Here is a 24,380-nt window from a genome sequence, read left to right as displayed (position 1 = left end):
ACACTGACTACAACTAACACTCACGGTTATACAGGGACTTCAGAGGAACAATCACAAGTGTGGAACACATCTGAGAAACACAGTTGAGGTACAATCACAGGTACAATGACAATGACAATGAACCGACGCAAGACAGAGCACACTAGGAGATCTAAATAGGGGTAACAATCAAGACACGACAGGTGGCACAGATGGGACAATCAAGACACGACTAGGTTAACAAGGGGGGCGGGGCAAGGGAACGAGACAACACAAGCACATGGCCCAAAGACAAGGCCATGCGCTTGTACACAAAACAAGGGTCTGTCATGATCCTGCCTCAAGACTAGGAAAAAATCAAGGACACGAGGGCAGGATCATGACAGAACCCCTCCCTTAAGGAGCGGCTTCCAGACGCTCCTCAAGGGAACATCAAACACGGGACATGACTGACATGACAGACTGGGACACAGACACAAACCAACAAGACATGACTAATAATAACAAAGGCAAACATGAAAACACAATGGCAGGGTTAGGGTGACATAACAAAAAAAACAAACAGGGAAGGGGAGGGGGCGGGACCACAAAGTTCATGGGGGACAGACCAGGGCGGGGGGGTGGGGTAGGAATCTTAGGAGGACAGGACGAAGGCTGACGACGGGGGGTACGGGCAGGTCTGGGTGGTGAGGGGCGGGGAGGGGTCTCAGGACAACTGACAGGGGACATGACAGGAGCAGACAAGGGACGCGGGGCAACACTTACGGGACGCGGGGCAAGACTTACAGGACGCGGGGAGACGACAGCTGGACACGGGGGAACAACATCTACTGGACACGGGGGGACAACATCTACTGGACACGGGGGAACAACATCTACTGGACACGGGGGGACCACAGGACACGGGGGGACATTAACGGGACACGGGGCCACATCAACAGGACACGGGGCCACATCAACAGGACACGGGGAGACAACGGCTGGACATTTGGGACTTCTGGGGACAGGGTCAGGGGACAAGACAGGACTGACGGGGATTTCTAAAATTTGGACAAGACGGGACAAATAATCAGAAAATGCTTTAGCAGCTAGGACAATTGGCATCTCCTTATGAGATGAAACCGACTGTACAAGAGTCTTTGCTGCAGAGTCGGCCGCGGCTCTCTCCTCCGCTCTCACGACTGCAGCTCTCTTCTTTGCCGGCTCGAGCACGCTCACCGTTGCTGGCTCGGGCACGCCCACCGCTGCTGGCTCGGGCACGCTCACCGCTGCTGGCTCGGGCACGCCAGCTCTCTCCGCTGCTGGCACGGGCACGCCAGCGCTCACCGCTGCTGGCACGGGCACGCCAGCGCTCACCGCTGCTGGCACGGGCACGCCAGCGCTCACCGGTGATGGCACGGGCACGCCAGCGCTCACCGGTGATGGCACGGGCACGCTCACCGCTGCTGACTCGGGAGGAGACAGGGTCACAGGACCGGCAGGCCCCTTCTTCTTCCTCTTCCTCCTCGGGCGCGGTGCAGAGGCTACAGCTGGGTCAGAGGCGGGTTGGGGGAGTTTGGTCTCGGACAGGGCAGACTCGGACGCCGAAGACTCTGAAGCCGACTCCCATGAAAACCGTCTCCCTCGTTTCATGGGGAGACTGCTGGCTGAGGAGGGCACCTCAGGACTCTGGGAGGGGCTTGCCTGACCCCCCAGGGTTGCCACGGCCAGGACACGACCCTCCGGGATCGCCGGCAGCTGGGTAGGTGGGGACCTCTGGGGCTCCTCCTCTCGCCCGCTCACTCCGGAACGACCTCCCCTGGTCCCCCGGAACACCACAAGGCGAGAGCCCTCAAAACAATCTCGCTGGCTGGCTGATGCCATCCAGCATTGCCTCCTGTCTGCTGAGTTCCTTGGTGGTCGGTTCATTCTGTCAGGGTTAGGCAAGGAGGAACTCAAGTGCAGACAGGGAATCACAAAACAAAGAGTTTATTAATACAAAAAGGGGAAAACAAAACCCACGAGGGGGAAAACAGGACTAGGGCAAATACAGCAATACTAAATAAGACTGACTCGACAAGATAAACAAAGACTCAAAACAGGAGAACACTGACTACAACTAACACTCACGGTTATACAGGGACTTCAGAGGAACAATCACAAGTGTGGAACACATCTGAGAAACACAGTTGAGGTACAATCACAGGTACAATGACAATGACAATGAACCGACGCAAGACAGAGCACACTAGGAGATCTAAATAGGGGTAACAATCAAGACACGACAGGTGGCACAGATGGGACAATCAAGACACGACTAGGTTAACAAGGGGGGCGGGGCAAGGGAACGAGACAACACAAGCACATGGCCCAAAGACAAGGCCATGCGCTTGTACACAAAACAAGGGTCTGTCATGATCCTGCCTCAAGACTAGGAAAAAATCAAGGACACGAGGGCAGGATCATGACAGTATGAGTGTTACTTCTGTGTTGCACATGATCTGCCATAGTAAGGTGTCACACTGCAGCATGATTGATTTTGTTGTTGATGTCCTCAGCAGACACACATAGTCGCTGGATCAGAGTTGACAGTTTGGTTTACACAACCAGTTTGCCTCCAATATTGACATTCACAGTAAATGAGTGATCACCAATCTGTTGCTGATGTTTCTGTCACACAAACACACACTCTACAGCAGACTTGCCAGCCTGATTGCATGACCTCACACATTGACATGCATTTATTTCCTTCTCTCTCTCTCTCTCTCTCTCACACACACACACACACATGCACGGATGAAGCCACTGGGATGGCTGGTGTTAGAAAAGGCACTACACGTTCCTCGGCTGTAGATCCGGGCAGGGACATAGTACATCTCAGATCAAACCATTTCTAATCAAACCCACGAAAGTGTAGCTAATGCAATTTCACTAAGTCACTGGCTGGCTTGATTACATGGGGGCTGACATGAGTGGGAGGTGTGTGTGAATGCGCAGTCACACACTTTTCACTCATCAAGACTGACTTGCACAATACGTGCACTTTCTTGTAAGTCGCTTTCGTTAGAGAGCATCTGCCAAGAATAGAAATGTAAATTTGATGTAAAGGCGCATACGCACCCTCCCTTCAATCCTAGATTAGCGGCATTCACAGGGGAGCAGGCTATAACACCTCTCATACACACTCGCACTATCTTAGTCACATAGATTATCATAGGAAACATGTTTCAGCATAATAATAAACCCCCAACAGATGTAGAGGCACATAATAATGAACTGGACCAGCTAACTTGTCACCATTTGTTCAGATTTGTTTGGATTTTGACTGGTAAAATGTTGGAATAACTTGTTTAACTGTTGTGAATGATTGTTTAGATTTAACATAGCAGATGTTAGCCGGTTGCTTTTCTAGTCAAAGTCTGTTGTGTTGACAGCATTTTAATGGACCTTCATTAATATGTACTGGAAGGATCTGAATAATGATTTGAGTCGAGCCAGGCTGGCAACGGATGACATTTCCTCTTCTGTTTTTGTCATTAAATGTAACTGCACAGTCTGGATGCGTAACTCTTTGACCTGCTGACTATCACAGCTTTCATGTATGTGTTTTTAATTAGTGGTCAACTGTTTGGGTTTTTTAATGGCTCATACTGATATCTAGAGCGCAAGGTGGTCTATGATACAATTTAATGATAGCATATGAAAGACGCAAAATTGTACAAATTAAATGAACACTTGTTTTACACTATTTTTACTCAAATTTTTATAAGAAATCTTTAAAAATACTAAGTAGAGAACAACTTTTTATTTGAATTTTATTTGAACCAGTATTTAAAAAAATATATATTTTCATAAAACGTAATTTTCTTTTATTAGTTGAATAATTATTACTACTACCACTCCTGCTACTACTAATAAATGTATTATTGGTTTCTTACTTTCTTTATGTATTATTATTATTATTGTTATTATTATTATTATTGTTATTATTATTATTATTATTATTATTATTATTATTATTATTATTAATAATAATAATAATAATAATAATAATAATAATAATAATAATAATAATTATTATTATTATTATTATTATTATTATGTACTATTGCTACTAATAATTACTATTATTAAAATATTACTACTACTACCACCACTACTAATACATTTAGTTTTCTTATTTTCTCTATTTATCAATAATATTGATTAATTATTATTATTATTATTATATACTACTACCGCTACTGTTAATTACTATAATTAATATAAAATAAAGGTAATATTATATTTTCTTAATTTTATTTATTAATAATTTTTGTTGTAATGAAATAATAATATTATTAATAATTGTATTATCCACTACTACTACTACTAATTACTGTAAAAAATGTTATAGTGCAATTGTGTAAATTAATGAATTAAATAATGTAATAAACTAATAATTATGATTATTATTGCAACAAATAATAATTTTTATGTTTTTAAATGAAAATAATCTGGAAATTGTACAGCTACAGTATATTGTAACTTGTGACTGTAAACTTCAAAGACATCTGGTAGAAAACTACGGCATACGCTGCATGACAAAACAGTTGGTTTATAATTTCAAACCAGTTCATTCCCACAATATTTGACAAAAGCTCTCACTATTTTCAGTTGATTTCGACCTACAGTATTTTCTCCCTTAAATTGTTGAAATGATGCCTTTTTATCGTCCAACTGTTGTCGTAACACTTCTCTTCCCATCGCTTGTCTAGGCCAGAGTCAGCGTGTGCGGCGGCAGCTGTGTTTTCTTGTTTTGCTGATGCAATTGAGTCTTAATCGAATTAGCGGGAGAGAGATTGGGTACATTGGGAGAAAAAGAGAAACAGGAAGCTATTGAATACAAAGATGAGTTCCCTTTCCAGAGCAACAACTTTGAAAAACAGCCAGAGCTCCATCCAGAAAGCTTTTAGAAAGGATAAAGAATCCTCTTGTCTTTTTAATGAGAAAAAGCGGTGGAAATTAAATAAGAGAGAGGGAGCTTTTCATCAGAAGGTGCGCCGTGAAGAATCTCAGGAAGGTGGAAATGACAAGAACGGCAGCGGGAGGTGCGTTTGAATGCTGGACAGATGCACTGCAGGGTTTTTAGTGCAGTGAAAGGTGAACGCATTTCTCATTTGAAGCACGTCCTGTCTCCTGAAACAATGAACACAGGATGACTCTGATTCCAGCCCTGTGATTAAACCCAGTGGGTCTGAGATCGCAACGTTGGAGACAATTCATACAAGCACACTCTTTTGCTTCACTTGTAATTCCACGGCAGTCCAAATCCATCACATGTACCTGATTTTTATGTTGGTCTGGCATTAATATTTGTATTCCTGTGCCTGGACTCATTTCCCACCCCTGGGCAAGAAATCTCATGTAACAACTTACTGATAAAAGCAATTAAAGTGATTCTCCACAAGGACCTGTGTGTAATGTGCACATGAGCGTCTCGGATGAGTGTATGTTTGCTGCATAGTGTTGGTCAGGATCGCAGTGCCCAGGCTTAGTGCCACGTAGTTACAGCAGTGTCTCCAGTGGCAATCTCAAAGGGCTGTGAAATTTTAATGAATAACATTGTCAGTGCGAGAGAGAGATGCCAGTGGGCCGCTGTCGTGGCACTTCTATTCACCGACCTATGAGGCCACACTCACAACTTCTGTCCACCCGGGAATGTTCTTATTGATGGCAGACTTGATTCTCTTCCTGTCAATTATATTGATTACTTGTGGATGAGTGGAGCTAATAAGGATTGGAGCTCACTTCATTTTTTTGGGCCCTGCCTCATCATGAGAGAGTTACACAGCCAGGATTTTCTTATTAACCCTGTTAGCGCAGGACTACGCACATACACAGAGGGGCAAATCGGATAGAGAGGAGAAATTGGAAGAGTCTTGTATCTTTCTATCTGGCTTGTGGTAAATTACAAAGATTTGACCAAATCAATTTTTTATCGGTTGACCACAATATTTTTTTTATTTGCGTACTTTTTTTTTTTTCTTATTTTGTTTTGCTTTGCTTTTGTTTTGTGTTTTTGCTTTTTGTTGTGTGTTTTTGCTTTTTGTTTTCTGCTTTTGCTTTTTGTTTTCTGCTTTGCTTTTTGTTTTTAGATTTTTTTTTTTTTTTTTTTTTTGTTTTTTGGCTTTTGTTTTGGCTTTGAGCTTTGCTTTTGATTTTTGGCTTCTTTTTGTTAGTTTTTTTTCTTTGCTTTGCTTTCTGGCATTTAGCGGTCCAATATTTTTGTTTAATGACTGCTAAACTGTATTTTATTATTCTTCATGGAATTAATAAGTCCATGGAGTCCATAAGTGTGCTGCTGCAATGTTTGACTTTTCATATGTGAAACATTTGTTGCATTTGTCTGTGCTGTTTACTTTTTTAATATGCTGTACGGACTCTTTTCTTTAAGCAGTTTGAACCATACATGCTTTTTACAAATTTAATGGTTTCATTTCTGAAAATGTTTCTCAAACCATTTACATTCGGTTCTGTTGTGTTGTGTGGCGGAATGCAAAAGCGCATTCCATGTGAAGGATTTGAAGAGTTTGTTTTTAAAAACATATTTTTGAAAAAACTTTAGTTGTCTCTTCCTGTGTCTTTCTATCCAGGTGGAGCTGATGATAACCTAATTGAGGGAGGAGAGACTAAGTTCCTGTGTAAACCAGGAGCCAGAAACATTACGGTCATCTTTCAGCCATTGCTTAGGTAGGTCCTGTTCACAAATGCACGTGTCAGCCGAACATGCTTTATAAAGCTGCATTTCAGCCAGCTGTTTAAACTCTCCCCTGCTTCATCTGTCTCCTCGGCCAAAGCATGTGATCATTTTTTTCCCCCCGTCGTTTCATATTTTTCATGGCCGGCAGCCATTACCACGTCGTTACCGAGCCCCTGCCATTGATTTTGATTTGTTCTGACGGTATCAATTGGAGTGTTCCGTTTAGAACCGCTCCGTATTCAATTTTCCTTTCAATCTCCTAATCTATTGGATCATCGGTCCAGCCCACTAATGCCCTGTCATATTACCGCTCTAATACAGAGACATATCCCAAGCATGGTTGTCCTGCCCACAACGTGACTGGACTTCCCGATACTCCAATTGCTCGCAAATACATCCAAGCCGCGGTACATTGATTTTCTGTTTTTTTTATTTATTTATTTTATCCCAGACATGGTCACTGTCGCTCTCAGATGGCTTGATGTTGTTTTGTCCTGGATGTAACACCCTTCTCAGACTCTCTTTTTAAAGACCAGTTGGCGTTAATGCACACTGTTGATGTACGGCTTGCATTTTTATACCACATATGAATAAAAAACATATGAATCTTATGTTAAATTATATTATTCTACACATTTTAAGCCATTGGCAAGTCAAGCAACGCTATTATAGTAGCAACTTTAACCCTAGTATTTATCTTCTATATTAATATTAATGCACCTTGAACAAGAATTATGTCTTAAATCATGTTGCTTTTTTAGTAGAGGTGTGCGAATATGTTGTAAAATGCATGATTTTCACCTTGTTGATGTTTAAAAAAAAACTTGACTTGTATTAAAGATATGTGAACTATATTTAATAACTTCTTGATGGGTTTTTATGACTTTCTAGTATGCAGTCAACTAGCAATTGCATAGAATTGTGGGCAGTGAGTTTAACACGCATATTCTTGAGAAAAAATAGTTGCAAACTAAGCATTAGCTTTGATCTTTATTGTTGTTGTTTTTTTGCGCTCAGAAGTACCTAATTTGTCAGTTTTGTCGTAATGGTACCAAATCGCTGCTTGTTATCCTCTCATTCCGACTGCTTTTCGGGTCTATCCTCATTAATTTTTATATTAGTCATCTAAACAGCTATGAACTTATGTTGAGTTTACCAAACTTTCCTAGAAACAAGTGCATAATATCCCTATTTGCAAACTTTCATGATATAAAAGTATCATCTCTGTTGCTAGCAGTCATTTGGGGGAAAAATACATCTTTTGGCCTGCTGTGATTCTGGCTGGATTGCGAACACTGCAGATATTTTACAGTACGCCCACTATGAAGAGGAGGCACCTGCTGCACACTGATGTCTTCTGGCCGTGTTCATTAATCTAAATGAGCTGCTCTCAGTGTTGATGTGAGCAGTGCGACAGCAGCAGGGGATGGGTAGAGGGCGTGTCAGACAGCTGTCCGTCTGAGATGAATGGCAGGCGGATCATCGCTCCGACAGTATGGACAGCTCATCTGGTCCCTGCTGGGGTGACGGACCGAACAAATGAATGCATGAATAAACGAGTGACTGCTCTCCACCTTTTGCCTGCCGCCACATAATGGCTGCTATCAGTCATAGTCCTGTGCGAGGAGCCTGATGTGTGGCCGTCCGTCCTTGGCTGTGTTCAGGGGGTTAATGCTTTGCTGCACTGATACACGTTTAAACTGTAATCTCTGGAGAAAGATTTCCTTCTAGCTGTCTTGGCTTTTGAGATGCATTTTTGTGTGTGTCCGTATATAGCATGTGATTAATCACTTACTGTCAGAATCATATTTTTAGCTTTACATTTATTTTAGTCAAAGTTATTTCATTATTTCATTTCAGCAAAATTATGTTTCATTTGGTTTACTCTAAATTACATGTTTGTTTGATGGATTTTAATTTTAGATACAAATTTAGATCAGGATTTTAATAAAAACTGATTCAAAATATTAGTAAAAACTATAAGAGTGATGCTAAAAACACTGGTATAAGAATAAACTTTTGTAAAATGTGTAAAAATAGGTTACTTTATTTTAAGGTATCCTTGTTACAGTGTAATTATACATTTAAGTACTGATTAATATTAATTAACTACTTGTACTTACTATAAGATTATGGTTACTTGCATGTAATTACGATAAATAAATACATAATATATATAATACATAAATATATATAATACATAAATTCTTGTTATTGTAATAATAAGTACACGTAACTTGTTATTTTCTGTGTCACTGTGTCAAAGTCAGCAGAAAATGAAATATGTAATATGTAAAATAAAATAAAACAATTGTAAAATCATATATGAAATCTTTGTAGTTAACATGTTGCTTTTGTCAAAATGCAGTGTTGCTTTGAAATATACATCAAAGGAAAAGGTTGTTTTTGTCACCAGAGTGCTGTAGTTTCAAGGGCTTACTGGACCATGCTAACCAGCCAATCCTTGACCCCTTTATTAAACCCTGTGCACTGATCGAACTGTACCTGTGCGGACTGAAGCAGGACTTTGTTTTATCAGTGACCGAGAAGAACCTTAACTTACGCCGAGATCAATACAGGCTCTTAATGTTACTGCCAATCAATTCACCATGCAATTTGTGATCAATAGTCTCGGTGGAAGAGGCTGACGTTGAAGATCTCAGAGGTGTGGACTTGATGCTTTTGTGATTTATGCTGTTCAGAAACAGTCCGAGGAGATCGATAATCCCATTGGGGAGCTTCACACGTCTCCAGACCCGCTCACTGTACGTTAAAATATTGGCTCCGCTTGCTCTGTACAGTGCAGTGTGCGAAAACACTTTGCCGAGTATCAAATCTCTCCTGATAGATCAATACAGTTGCTCCATAAAGAGCGCTTGTGTACGTGTCCATGGGTGTTTGTGCATGTTTCCATTGCTTTCAACTACTTGCATCAGTTTGGAAGTACTCGCAGTGTTTTATGTTAGTCTGTTAGCTGGTGTGTTTTTGAGTGACTGGTTTGTGGGTTTTAGTGTTTATGTGTGTGTTTGGCTATGCATGTGAATTGGAGACATGCTCACTACGGTGAGAGGGGAGACAGAGCAGGTAGGAGGTAATTTAGTTTGACTTGTGGGGCCTCACACTGACATTTGAGTGGTATTTAAACCCTCCTGCCTTGACTGAGGTTGGCATTTTGAAATGGGGGCACTCTGCAGCTTGCCATAATCTCTCCCCTTGTATGCATCCATGCTCTGAGGTGATTAGGCCTGGCAGGGCCTGGAGTCTGTGCGATCACACCCCGGCCAGAGAGCAGATGTTAGGGCCGCCAGCCTCCCTGGCTGGGGTGGGCGGAAGGAGCTGGGACGGGGTATTGGTAGTTGAGTTGAGAAAAACATTGATTGCTAGCTTGATGTGAGTTTGTGTGTCAAAATGAAATGACATTTAATACTTATTTTATTTTGGTATTGTGGGGATATTCATGAATTACAGTACATATCTATCATTAAAGTATACACTATACATTTAAAGTATACACTACTGTTCAAAAGTTTAAATGTTTTTGAAAGAAGCCTCTTATGCTCACCAAGGCTTCATTAATTTAATCAAAATACAGTAAAAAACACAAATAGTATTGTTGAAATATTTTTACTAATTAAAGTGACAGATTTATATTTTAATATATTTTAAATTGTATTTTACTCATTTGATAGGCTACATTTTTAGATGCCATCACTCCAATCTTCAGTGTCACATGATCCTTCAGATTTATAATAATATTCTGATTTGGTGCAGAAGAAACTTCTTATTGTTATCGATGTTGAAAACAATTGTGATGCTAAGTATTTGAGTGAGACTGTTTTTTTTTTTTTTTTCAAAATAACAATTTATTTGAAATAGAAATATTTTGTAATGATGTAAAAGTCTTTACTTTTGCACCCTTTACTGTCACATTAAATGGATCTTTACTAAATAAAGGTGTAAAAATAATTTTTACCAAACACAAACATTATTATTGTTATGAATGGTTATTAAGGGAATAGTTCACCCATAGTTTGAACATAGTTTTTTTATGATTAACATATATATTTTGATATATATACCTATATATAGATTCCCATAACATTTTTTCCTACTATGGAAGTCAAAGGGGACCAACAACTGTTTGGTTCATAAATTATTCAAAGTATCTTTTTTTTGTGTTCAACATAAGAAAGAAACTTATACAGGTTTGGGATGACATTAGGGGTGAAGTTTGAATTTTTTGTTGATTTATTTTCCTTTAAATTATTATTATGTTTATTATTACTTTTTTGAGGAAATCTTCACACAAACTATATGACACTTGTCAAGTTTATAAGTGATGTCTGTTCTGGCTTTTCTTCCCCTGCCCACTATTTCTCTCTGTTTTTGCTCTCAGTTTAACAGTTTCCATCAGTTTCACACTTCAGTACAATCGTAGGTAATTGTAAAACTCCATTTTTTTTTCCCTGTTGTAGCACTTTTATTTTAGTTTGACATCTTTTTTTCCCCCCATCCCCTCTTTTTGATCTCTTCCTTGCTCTCTTTTACACAAGGTATCATTTTCTTCAAAGGGATGGGAAAAAGCAATTCTGCAGATCACAGAGGAGGCTATTTGAGAAGTGTCAAAACTTTTAGAGTTATTGATGGCTGTGGCCAATTTCCTGGACAGTCCTGTACTTTTTTCCCCCGCCGGTGAAGTAGCGTTAAACACATTTGACTGTTTGTGACCACAGATATAAAAGCAGCATTGTGTTATATATGTTTTACAGTGGTCTAAAAATATACTTGTAGTCCAGGTAGAGATCCCTGCTAAAACAAGTTTAAAAGGTGAGATGCGATTGGACAATGTCCATACGTCTCCCTTGATGTCCATTGTCTTACAGTATGTTGGGAGAAGGTGGTAGTTCATCATAAGTTGACAGTGTAGTCACATGACTGATTCTTGTGTAGAACCTAAATCCACTTTTATACGGTTATTTTAGTTGTTAATATACTGCAAATATGCATTTTCTAAATATTTTTTTTGTTTGTTTTGTAGTCAAGGCGAAATACATTTACAGCAAAACAGATTGGAATTTCTTTTTATGCATCTTATGAAATTTATTGACCCTATTCACATGATAAGTGCTTCGTTATAACCCAGATGGAAGAATATCATGCGCCAGCCAGGCAACAGCCATTGAGATGAATGGAAACACTATCAGATATCTTTTTTCCAGGTATCCATCCTTTCATTCATCCACTCTCTCATCCATTCAGTCACGTCCGGGCATTATCTGTTCACGATTTGCCCTACACAAGATAGGAAGACTGCCGTGATGATAGGACAGTGCAGAAACAAAGAGCCGCGATAAGAGAAAGTCTTTCCTGCTCTTCTACTCTCTGCACATTTTAGGACCAAGTGTCAGTAAAGGATCTCTGTGATAGTTGTAGGATATCGGCTGCTAATATCATAAACACACTGTTGAGCCCAATAAGGCTTCATCACTGTTGTCCGATTGGCTCGTGATGATGGAAAGCTTTCCGCCTGTGAAACTGTGCAAATGACATAACATATTTTCACATTGTTAAACATCTTTTTTTAAAGCCACTGTCACCTTACAAGGAACATGTGAGTTTTGTGTAGGAGGCTAGCTTTCCGTTGACCATCTGGCAGACATTTCCTGAAGAGAAAGTCAAACTTTAGTGTTATATAAACAAACTGTGCAATACTCTGCCGTTAGCCAGAAAGGCCTCGCATGTCTCCTAAATGACTCAATATGTTAGTTGACAAAGTTGGTTCTGCTCAGAGTTTCTGGTTCATTCAAATGTATTTCACTATAGGGATCGGTTTACTGGAGCATGAGGAAGTTCTGCTTGCTTTTATCGTATGTCCACACATTGCAGATATTCTTAATATCTTAATGTCTCCATTTAGCAAGATAAGCAAAATGACATACATTGCTAATTTGAAGGTAAATTTAATTAATATTTATTTTTTAATTTATTATTATTATTTAGCCATCTTTATTTTTCTTACTACATTGAAAGTTTCTTTTCTAGGTTTTAGCATAAATATAATATAACTTAGATTCTTTAAAATCTTTCAACAAAGGTAATAAAACGAAATTTTCAAGACAGTAGGCATAAAATAATGTAAATTGTGAAGTAGTATAAATTAAACGATTAGATGAAATTATTTATCTCCACATTTGCAATTTCCTTTTTCATTTTAAGCACAAATATTACGAAAAGAATAGAAACAACAAATGTAACTAAACAAGCAAGATAAGCGATATGCATAAAAATATTACAAATTGTGAATTCAATTATTAAATTAATGAATTCAATTGTATTAATTAATTAATTAATTCATTTTCTCTTACCTCATTGGCAATTTCCTATTTTAAGCATAAATAAAACACAATTTAGAACACGCTTTAGAAATAAAATGTAACCTGTCTGCATCAGTCAAAAACAGTATCGTTTTACCTCATATAGCATGATTGGTTATGTCATAGCCGGTTTTGTTGGCTACTCATTCAGGTGTAGAGTCTAAATGCTGTATTTATGTATCTGAAAGGACAGAAGACACTGAACACCAACATCACTTGCAATTATCAATGTGCTCTGATTGGAAAGTCCTCTAGAGGGTTTGTTTACCCAGCTCTCTGGCCCAGTTAGGGCTTTTGTCAGGCTGTAATAATCTTCTGTCAGTTGCTTTCGTTGTGCAACAAGCATTTTTCACACAAATGTCTTTCTGCTCCCTCTCTCCCTCTCTCTTTCTCTGTCTCTTTTCCTTCCCTCTGTGTTGACAGAGATTAGGAGTGAGCCATCGATCCGTCGCTAGTATGTGCACCTTGCAGTGTCTCCAGCTGATTTGGTGTCCTCTCACAACGGAAAGGACAAACAGTGTCCCCACATTTATTTTAGACAGACCACCAGAGCTTAAAGTTTCGAAGTAAGAGCTATAACTTCTAGCACTGGGATGTTTTCCAGCTATATAGAACACTGTTAAAATCTCTTAATTAGTTGCTGGTTTTGCAGGGTGCTCTTGAACCTTGGTAGATCATATTGAGGTTTAAAGTCGACATGAAATTAAATGTGGATTTTTTTTCTTAATGCTTGAAAATCCTTTCTTTTCTTTTTTTTCAACTTTCCTGTAAAATTAAATTAGTAATAAATAAATTAAATAAAAAATAATGAACTATAATAAAGTATATTTTAACTGTTTAGTAATATTTATTTTTCATTTTCTTTATTTTATATTTATTATTATTGTTGTATTTTTGTATAATTATAATTATTATTATTATTATTTTAAAAAAAAAATCTAATTTTAGATTTTGTTTTCTCTGAAAAAATGTATTCGCCTCTGAAAATAATTTTCACTTCATCAAGCCCTCTTTGTTTTTCAGCCTTTTTCCTTTAAATAAATGTAATTTAGTGACCACTTTTTGCAATCTAATCAATTTCTAATGGATTAAACCAAGTCCCCAGATACTGTTTTCTAAATATCCATTTTTACTTTGAAATATTTTGGATTACTGAAGTAAAAATGGGTTGCGAACAGCTTTTCACCCAGCTTCACATGCTATATTTAGACCTTTGTCTTGATTTGGTGACAAAAAGCAATACATTTCATTCCTACTTTAGCACCCTGTCCTTTTGTTCCATCCAGCCTACATTAGAATTCAGTGTGAGCATCACAGTCAGCGTGCCAGTCTTAAGAGTATCCTCAGCTGGGCCTTTCCTTTGTCTTTTTTTAATCTTTTCTCATATATCCAGGGATTTTCTGGAGTAAATACGTGCGCAAACACTATGAAGCGTAGCTGTGAATATTGCACTGCATTATACATCAGAGAGAAACAGAACAGCGAGGAGAAAGATGGTGTGTTTTCCCGTGTTAAAGGTTAGGAAACAGGCAGGGGTAGAAGCACAGCTATTTGTTCTGCATGGCGTTGACGGACATCCACGCTCTTATGTAGAGAGGGGGGAAATGCTGCTGTGCTGTCTTTCCCCAACTCTTGTTTCTCTCATCTATGGTATGGCTTTATCTTGCTGATGCCCTTTATCTCTTCCTCCTCTCTGCTGCGCTCCATGCATAAGTAAATACTAAAGAGCTGAGTATCAAACAAAAGAGTCGCCGTGAAAAAGTGCCACTTCAGCATGTTGCCTGTGTCTCGCTAACTTTCGAATTCAATAAAGCTACACATCTGCCTGAGATTGTGGTGGAGATTTGAGGGACCAGTGGGGGTCTAAGCCTCGTCTTTTCTTATGGAAAACTTTTGAGAGTTAAACATCAGTGTGTATTCCCATTGCTGCCATTTAATGAGAGTAATGCTGAGTGAATTAGCATATTCTGTCACGCTCACCCAAGGGCATATTATGCATACGGTCTTATACTTCTTACTGGTGTCCTGGCTAGTATGAACACTATCAACAAAGGCTGGAAATTGGAAAGTTTCAGTTGCTGTTACCGAAGATACCCCAATTATCACACTCTGTAATGCTCACTTAAAATACCCAGTGTTACAAAAAAAGATGATTTCAAACTGGAAACTGCTAGAATAGAACATTCTGTTGCTAAGCGGTAGCTAGGGAAGGTGTGGATAGGCAAGTGAGAAAGCCGTTGTCAAGGTGAGTGTCTGGAGTCCTAAGAGGAATAAATGGAATGCTGGAATAGAAATGTAAAAAACCTGAAACCACTACTAACTGTGCTGCTTTAAAAAAAAAAAAAAAAAAAATATATATATATATATATATATATATATATATATATATATATATATATATATATATATGTATATATAAGTATATATATAATTTTTTTTTTGCTTTGATTTTTGCTGTGTTTTGCTTTGTTGTGTTTTGTTTGGTCTGTTTTCCTGTGTTTCGTATTTTTATTTTTTCAAAGCCAGATTTTCAATGTGTCCTTAGACTTTTGGTTGTGTGTATATATAATAACACACACACACACACACACACACATACTTTATACATTTAAGTGAAAACTTGCATTTGAAAAAGAATTGTGAATAGAATTGTGTTGGGTTGTTTTGATTTGATTTGCTTTACTTATTTTTTTGTTTTGATCAGTTCTGTTTATTATTATTATTATTATTTATTTATTTATTATTTTTTAAGTTGTTTTAACTTTAAAAAATCAAAGCCAGCTTCCAGATTTGCAATGTGTCCTTACACTTTTTGGAGTGTATATATAGTTCTATATATATATACACACACATACTTTTGCCCACAGAGTTGGGATGAGACCTCCAAATCCTTACTTCATCAGTCAACAGCCGACCAGTTGTCATATGCACACACACGCACCGAGAAGAATAAGGACCAGTGTCATGAAGTTCTTAGGCTGTTCATGAATCATTGTGTGTGCGTTATTAAAGATTAATGCTGCCCAGTGGCCGCTCTAATGCAGTGATAGTCATCACTGTGCTGGACACACTCGGCCATGCATTAAACATGCCTCTTCTTTTTGTCTCTCTCAGGCCGGCACTCTGTCTGAAACGGTAATGACCAAAGCGTTTCATATAAGCATGCCTGTACCCCTACTGTTACTAATGACCTTTGACCCCAGCAGGACACTGCTATCCCTCCTGTTGTCAAGCGAATCTATGGTCAGTGCACCGCTGGACAGCTCCCCATTAATAATAGTGCTCGGTGTTGTGTTCACTCAGACACAATGACTTCTCACTATAATAACAAAACCGTTTCTCTCCTCTATGCATTTGATTTTAGCCTCCAGTGGCTGGATTATGCTCCAGTCGGGAACTTTATGAATTATAGAGGATGGCTTGGAGTGGATTTGCAAGACCTGTGGCAGGGTAGAATTTCATACTCACCTTTTGTCTCTGTGGTATTAGCCTGTGACCTTTGACCTTGACTTCTCTGTGGTTAGGTCAAGTTGAAGTGCAGAGGTGACCTAGTTCACGCAGGGTTATGGAATCCTTGGGTTTTAAATAATTTTTTCCATCATCTTTTTGCTGTTTGATTACAGCTTTTATAATTTCCCCCCTTGTTTGGACCATGAATTTGTATTTTGTATCAATTTAGAGGTAGGTATGTTAAATACAGAATATAGAAGATGCATTCTTCTTTAACAAATAGTCTAGTTAGGTTTAGCTAAATAAATAATTGTGCCATTAGTGGTTTCAGGCCTTTTTGCATTGATTTTCCTTTTTTTACAGCTGTTCGATAGACTTTTTAATTTCTGGAGCTTGCATCTAACCACTGCTTTCTCATTTGCATCCAAATTAGAGGTTAACAACCTTTAAAGGGACCTTTCAATCGTTCGTTCATCTTCAGAACACAAAGTAAGACATTTTTGATGAAATCCAAGAGCATACCAATAAGGCAAGTTTCCCTACTTGATTAAGTATACAGTATATAAATGTAGCAGTCATTAGCATAGTGCTTTTGAAGAGCTGTAGAGGAAGTGGTGATTCACTGACTTGTTTGTGTGCATGCATGCTCCACGTTTTTGAGGTCAGATGAATGTGGCTGTCTAGATAGCCGTATGGGCTACACCTTTCATCTTAACACCTCAATATGTGTACGTAAGTGTGTGCACCTGACTTTGTGTGCATGTCCATGCCCCTTTGTGTTTCACCTCCTGGAGCGGAGGGCAGGTGCCACTCTCTGTTAGCGCCGAGCCACAGAGTTCTGGCAGCTACATCACAGCAGCCTTTGATTCGCCAGCCTTTCCAGGTCGACGAGCTGATGCCTGATAATAATGTTGTTTGATTGCTGAAGTGGAGAGGTAATTGATTGATCCTTAGGCTTGTCTGGGGTCAGGCCTCAGAAGAAAGACGCTCTCTGGTGTTGATTCGTCTGAGAACAGATTCTTGTCTTTTCCTTAGTCTTTCATCCCCCAGGAAGATGAGCCGAGGAAAAGATGAAAAAAGAAGAGAGGAGAGTGGCCATTTCAGAGATTCCCTTTTTTTAAAAAAAATGCAACAAGCCTGTAAAATGGAGGCCTTGTTGTATTAGACCAACACTCTTTTTTTGTCAGACTGAAAAAAAGTGGATAAAGATATATATATATATATATAGAGTGAGCGAGAGAGAGAGGTATTTTGTGATATATTTTAATTTTTGCCTGGCCTATTATTGCTACTATATAGCATTTATTTTGAACCATATTTTTGGTTTTACATACTTTATTATGATATTTACATCGCAAAATGATAGACTTAGACTTGTACATTACATTTAAATTTTAACAAACATTTTTAGTGTGGTAGGGACAATCATACAAACATTTTTATGTATATTTCACATTACATAATAATATTTTGGTGGACCTTTTGCAGTACTGTCTAAGACCAATGAGAAATATACAGAGAGAGAGATGCACAGTGTCTAATGGCTAATAAAATTTAATTGGATTATGGATTGGACAATCTATCTTTCTTCATTAATTAAGCTCAGGGTCAAACACTCTCCAGTCCTTCCATAATCCAGCAAGTGCTGTAGGAAAACTGCTCATTTAAAGAATACAAATTAGAGTTAAATGCACATCAAAGCATATAATTGACAATTACTGATGATGACCTGTGCCTGTGTTCTTTGCACTGCAGCCTTATGCTTCCTGAGTGACAAACATAGGCATGCTTTCCTGTGCATGTATAAGATGTCAAAGCTGTAATAATATTAACAGGTAAAACACAGCACTAAATAGAGAGGCTTAACGTTTCAGCAATGCTGCTTGAGTTTATAGAGCTTATAGAGCAGATCTTGTTCAGTTGTTTCCAAAGCTTATAATTCCTTATCAAGCAATGGACTGAAGGTGCAGAGCTATGTTTTTAAACTGCAGATTGAGACGTTTCTAATGATGAATCAGAGTTCCTGGCTCAGGCGGTGTGCCTGCCATGCTGAGCAGGTAATAACCCCCGATTAGGCTCTTTATATGAGAGAATGAATGCCGAATACCAGGCCCAGCTCTCTGGAGGAGAAAGACACGAGGAGAGGTGGAAAGCAAATTAAAGAAGCTGAAAATAGGAACGGAGGATGAAGACGGCTGTTTGTGCTCACTTAGCTCTCATGCTGGTTAGATCCCTGCCAACGTTCACCTGTAAAAACGATACGGTGTGATTCAATCGCCAGTCTTATGAAAGACAAAATTGCTTGGAATTGAGTCTGAATTTTTGGAAATGAACAACATGTTTTCGTTTTGCTGTTGGAAAACCATTTGTATTGGATTAACAGTGTTTGGATGCTCATAATATTTTCAGTTTGTGTGTGTGTGTGTTTTGTGTTGTTTTGTTTAGTGTTTTGCTTTTTAGTTTTGGCAAACAGCTTTTATTTGATCCACAGTGTTTTCACATTAAATGTTTTATGTTTTGTTTTTTTGTTTTTTGTTTTGCCTTGCTTTGCTTTGCGTTTTGTTTTGTAAAACAGTTTGTATTGGTTTCAGTGTTTGGAATACACAAAATGTTATTTTTTTGTGTATTCCTATTCATGTCATCTTTTGTTTTGTTTCTGATTCCAAAATAATTCTATTCATGATTCTTTTTTGTCATTTTAATATATTTACATATATACTGTATATATTTAATGTTTTTTGTTGTTGTTTTGTTACTGATTCCTGAATGTTTCTCTGAGTGATTATTTTTGTAATTTAAGACAACTGAACAAAAACAACAAATCAGTACCATTTTTTAATTTAATTAAATATTTGGGGAAAAAAATGTAATATATTACATAGATGCAGTATTGTGAGGGGAAATTTCAATTACCAACCCTAGTGTTATTTGATTAATTCATCATGTTTCTAAAGGTAACGCTGAAGATGTATCTACCATCTCTCCCTGACGACCTTTATAAATGGTGCTTATTCATGAGTCTGTAGACTTTGGTGTCATAATGTTGCATTAGTGGAATGTGTTGTAGCTTTGGGCAAGCTGGCTGGTGAATCCCTGGTGAAGTCACAGGTTTTAAATTTGATTTAAAACATGATTTACTGCAGTTACTCCAGGCTACTTTCTCTTTCTCTCTCATATTGAAATGAATCCTCTGCTGTGTAGCCCTGGTTGCTCTGTGCAGGCTCTGTGAAGCTCTGGCTGGCAGCCTGATTGTGTTGGGGCACTGATACAGCTCACCTTGGCATCCTTCATTATTGTGGGCGGCTCTGTGTCCTCTTTGATGGTACTTTTGGTAGGTGTTAGTTAAGGTAGTGCTGCTAATTTTTTAGCTAAAAGAGACCAAAGAGAACAATTAAGGTTTATATTGCTTAACTGCAATCGCTTGTAAGTTGCTCCCATGTTTTTTTCTTCAGTTAATGGTTTTACAGGGCATCAGTGACTTGTGCTGCCCTGGTTTGCTAAGCACATCTCTCTTTCTATCCCTATGGCCTCTCACCTCACTATTAGCAGAAAGTGATGTTGGATATTAATTCTCAAACCTTTTTAATAAAATGTTATGCATGAATAAATAAACCATGTTTTTAGGGCCTGTTATTTTTATGGCATTTTTTTTCATGTCAACTAAATATATTTCCTGCTCAAATTCTCATTACTCTAATGCATCCAGGTGTTTACTTTTGAGTTTTTCCCCCCTCGTTATTCTCAATTATATTTCTCCTTAGATTCTAATAACTGTAATACAGGATGTCTTTTAATATTGAGTTTTTTTTTTTACTTCGTCGAAATCCGCATAAAGGTTATGTTATGTAAAATGTTATTTTAAGGATAAAGCTTTGATGTACAAATACTTTACAAGTAATGTCTTTTTTAAATGAAAATTTGATTTATTTTGACATTACACTAATGAGAACTGTTGGAATATCATGCTTAATTGTTATGAAAATATATCACAATGCACTGAACCTTAAATATCTAAAAATATGCTGAAGTCACTACAGGCATTTAATAACCCTTGGCAGATTGTGTGTGATTCACTCATAAACTGAATATATATATATGAGAGAGAGAGAGAGAGAGAGAGAGAGAGTGTGTTAAGTTAACTAAGGAGTTTGGTTTTAATTTAGAGTATGCATTGAATTTTAATTTTGAATTTCGAGCGCATAGAAGTTTATTTTTATTTTTAAGTCTATATTGAAATTTAGTTTTTAATTTAAGAATGTACATAGGAGTTTAGGTTTTTATGTTTATATTGAATGGAAGTTTAGTTTTAGTTTAGAGTACAAAAAACGATGTTTAGTTTAGTTTATCGTGCACATACTGTAGAGGTTTAGTTTTTAGTTAAGTTTACAGTGCAAAAAGTTTAGTTTGTAGTCTATTTTAGAGTTGCATGGAAGTTTGGTTTACTGTACACATAATGAGTTTTGTTTCTTAAAATTGTTCTTAGGGCAGAATTGTGCTACCTTTAGCTGTGAATGTGTTTTAGAGCACATATTGAATGGATCTAGTTGCACTGTCAGTGCTTGCAGCATAATCAGATACGATGTAAATTTTTCCCACTCCCTGGATTGTGATGCAATATACCCAAATAATTTACATTTTACATAGTATGAGGAAAACAAGTGAGTGTTCAAGGAAAGCGAGGAAAGAGGAAGGAAATCTAACACAGATCCTAATGGAATCCAAGACAGAGCAGACTATGAGGAAAAAATCCATTACGTGTGATGTTACTGTTTCACTCACGGCAGCCGAATTGGGTGAAATGATATTAGTTGTGTTGTAATGTGATTTCTGCGATGTGCGAATATGAGATTCTAATGGATTTGAGGATATTACAGCAGTCTTTATCTCTAGTATTTATTCCTGCTGGTTGCAAATGTAATTTACTAAGTACGAGGCATCAGTGGGGTTCTGCTTTATGCTCGGCAGGAGACAGAGGAGGAGGACTGGGGTGATTCTTCAGGGGGAAATGCCATAACAGATGGTTATTGAGAGAGCTGGGGACATATCAGATGCTGGAGAACTTACTTTGGTCTTGAGTGGAAAGAATAAGAGTTCAAAAGTGTGTGCAAGGCTTGAAATGGAGTCTTTTCTCTGATGAAGAGCCATCAAAAGTCTCTGTTTTACTGGCCACATGGATCCCAGGTGCCGGGAGTCTAGGCGGCTAGATTTTTCCAATCAAACCAGGCAGACGACTGACAAGATCAAGATTGTTCTCTTTCTTTCAGTTTTTCCTCCCTCCCTTGCATGTGCTCTCTTTTCACAGTGCTATTGTTGCTGTAGAGCAGAATATCTGCCGTATTTGACTTTCATTTTCATTTAGCCCTGAATTGAGAACTTCAGATGAGCTCCTTTCATTTTCTTGCTCTTTTGTAAATTGAACGTATGGAAAGCCAATTTTAGAGACGGGCAAGACTCTCATTACAGAGTCACCCTACCCATAATGCCTTGCACTTACAGAGGTACCATCCAAAAGTCCTCATGTTTTTTGCTCAAAGATAAAAATAATAAAGTACAAAGAAAAGCATGTTGCCGTGTACCCAGTTGATTTCATTTAATTGTATATCTGAGCATTTGCCGTCATAAAGAGTATTCCGAAATCCCGTTTCATTAGCTGCCAGTACCACCAGATATTCTTTCAGCTGCTGTTGTGATTGGTGGAGGAGTATAGATGCTTGTTTTTTTATTTTTGTTCTGAAAGCATTTGCAGCAGAGCCCCAGTTTGGGTGATTTTCTTTTCCCGTCATGTTGCAAACAAATTTGATACTGTAATTTACCTCTGATTAGAGCAAATCTATTCTTGATTAGCATATCCCTGCATCTTTCAAAACGTTTCAATCTAGATTGTTAGTGAATCAACTCTGAAACATGACTGCATGGCAGCAATGGAAAGAGTCGAGCTATAGTGTTTGAACTTCAGGAAAAAAGAGATTCAGAGCAAAGGTTTGTTTGTTTTTTTCAGAAGATTTTTTTAATATATATATTTATTATCAAATTGGCATTTACAACCGCTTTGATGTTCATAATTTGATGTGTTTTAGTGATATGGGATATTCACATGAACAAATTTCAGGGAAATTAATTAAATACATAATTAAGGCATATATATTTATTTATTTTATTTAATCGCAGTAACATCGACCAATGAATTGTGCACAATATAGAATGTATATTAGGAAGAAAATTTGTTTTAAAATAAAACTTTTTATTTTATTTATTCATTTAAATTATTATTACAGTAGTTTTTCATTATTTTCTAAGGTTTTATTGCTGCTAAATGTCATTATTGGTGCAAAATTTGCAATGTCAGTAGTCAAATTATTTTTTAAATGTGTGTGTGTACACGCACACACTTATTATAAATTGTAATACTTAATGGGAAACAAATAAGAATTATTTCAGCATCGTCTCCGTCTTCTAAAATTCTTTTTCTTTTTCTTTAATGTCAACTGATCATAACCCAGCCAAACATTATTTACCCAGATCTCATCTTCCCAACTAGAGTTCTTTCATTTGTCTCATTTATGATCATTAAAAGCACAAAACAAACTAGCTCTGATGGGTATGTTTGTGCTTCGCTTGTTTACCACCTGATTCTTGCCATAATATTTATATAGCATTCTCCACCGAACACTGCGTCACTCACATCACTCGCTAATCACAGCAGAAGTACTGTGCCATTGCTCACCATTGCTCCCTCCTTCCATCCACGCACACATTCCGCTTCCTCCCGTTCCCAGTAGCCACAACTCTTGGTAGCCTGTGTTTCTCATTGATCTGGATTAGAACGGAGGAGAGCACAGACAATCACACAGCGTCGCCCTCGGCAAAACTACCCAACTAGTTCAAATCTCGCTCAAGGTTATTCCCTCATTCCACAATCAGTCCGCAGATGCTCTCCAGGCCCTCGAAGATAGACAGCTTCGCATTCCAGAGAGAGGGTCACCTGACCTCATCCACATGCTCTACAGCCGCCCGCGTGCCTGCGAACGTCTGCGCTCCCGCATGCCTGCGAAAGCCAGACACGCTGGCCATTTGCACGCTAATGTGAATCATATATATGACAGCTCGGAGCAGAGGTGATCTCGCCTGTCGCAATTGAATCTCGCTGAGCGAAATACGAACCATATTATTTTGCCTCCGGCAACAGCGCAATCGATGATTGACTCGCCTCTTTCCAATAGCAAAAGCGAGGAAGACGCCAAATAATGCCATTTTAATAGGTTGCTTTTTGAGCAGCACCTTCCGAATTTAACCGAATCTTGCAGGTGTCCTCTGCCCCCTTGTGACCAAAACAACACCGGTATTTGTTTCACAGCCCTGTGATTCCCTCCCTCCATCTCAGCCCTCTTATTTCATTGTTTTCTTTTCACAACCAATCAAGCGCCAGTATACCTCAAACCATTTCAATATACCACTCGTGTAGATATACGGCAGCAAATGCCTGCTGGGAGAATAACACTCTGGCTTAGAGAGAGAGAGAGAGAATTGGTTAAAAAGTGAGTTGTGGAGTGCAAAACGAATACAAGGGTGGTAAATATGATTTAGTGTTTGTTTCCGATTTTGCAAATGGCTTCCTGAGCTCTATAAGAACAGTAGTGACTTGTAGATTGGTTTGTCTTTTAAGTGCACCTGTGGGTGATGGAAGGAATTGGAAAAAAAAAACATATTTCTATTAGAATGATCCCTGCACTCGGTTCACACGGTTACGATGTGACGCTGTAATGCAGTACAGTCTTGCGCAGCTTTAAGAGTCCATTGTATGATCTGACCACTATAATGATCTATTGCAGGGGTCGCTGGCAAATAACAGCTACCCT

At 38.3% G+C, this 24,380-nt stretch overlaps 1 protein-coding gene across 1 annotated transcript in view; it reads left to right on the top strand.

Moving 5' to 3' along the window:
* exoc4 (exocyst complex component 4) overlaps positions 1 to 24,380 on the top strand; it is a 112,442-nt gene that overhangs the window by 41,470 nt on the left and 46,592 nt on the right. Inside the window, exon 10 of the mRNA XM_052554332.1 lies at positions 6,594 to 6,690. Coding sequence (XP_052410292.1) covers positions 6,594 to 6,690 — 97 coding nt within the window. The remainder of the gene's footprint in view (positions 1 to 6,593; positions 6,691 to 24,380) is intronic.

The sequence above is a fragment of the Carassius gibelio genome, chromosome B4 (assembly GCF_023724105.1).
Source record: "Carassius gibelio isolate Cgi1373 ecotype wild population from Czech Republic chromosome B4, carGib1.2-hapl.c, whole genome shotgun sequence".
Taxonomy (NCBI): Eukaryota; Metazoa; Chordata; class Actinopteri; order Cypriniformes; family Cyprinidae; genus Carassius; species Carassius gibelio.
Note: the sequence above shows the minus strand (reverse complement) of the source record. Positions and strands in the feature narration are given on the sequence as shown.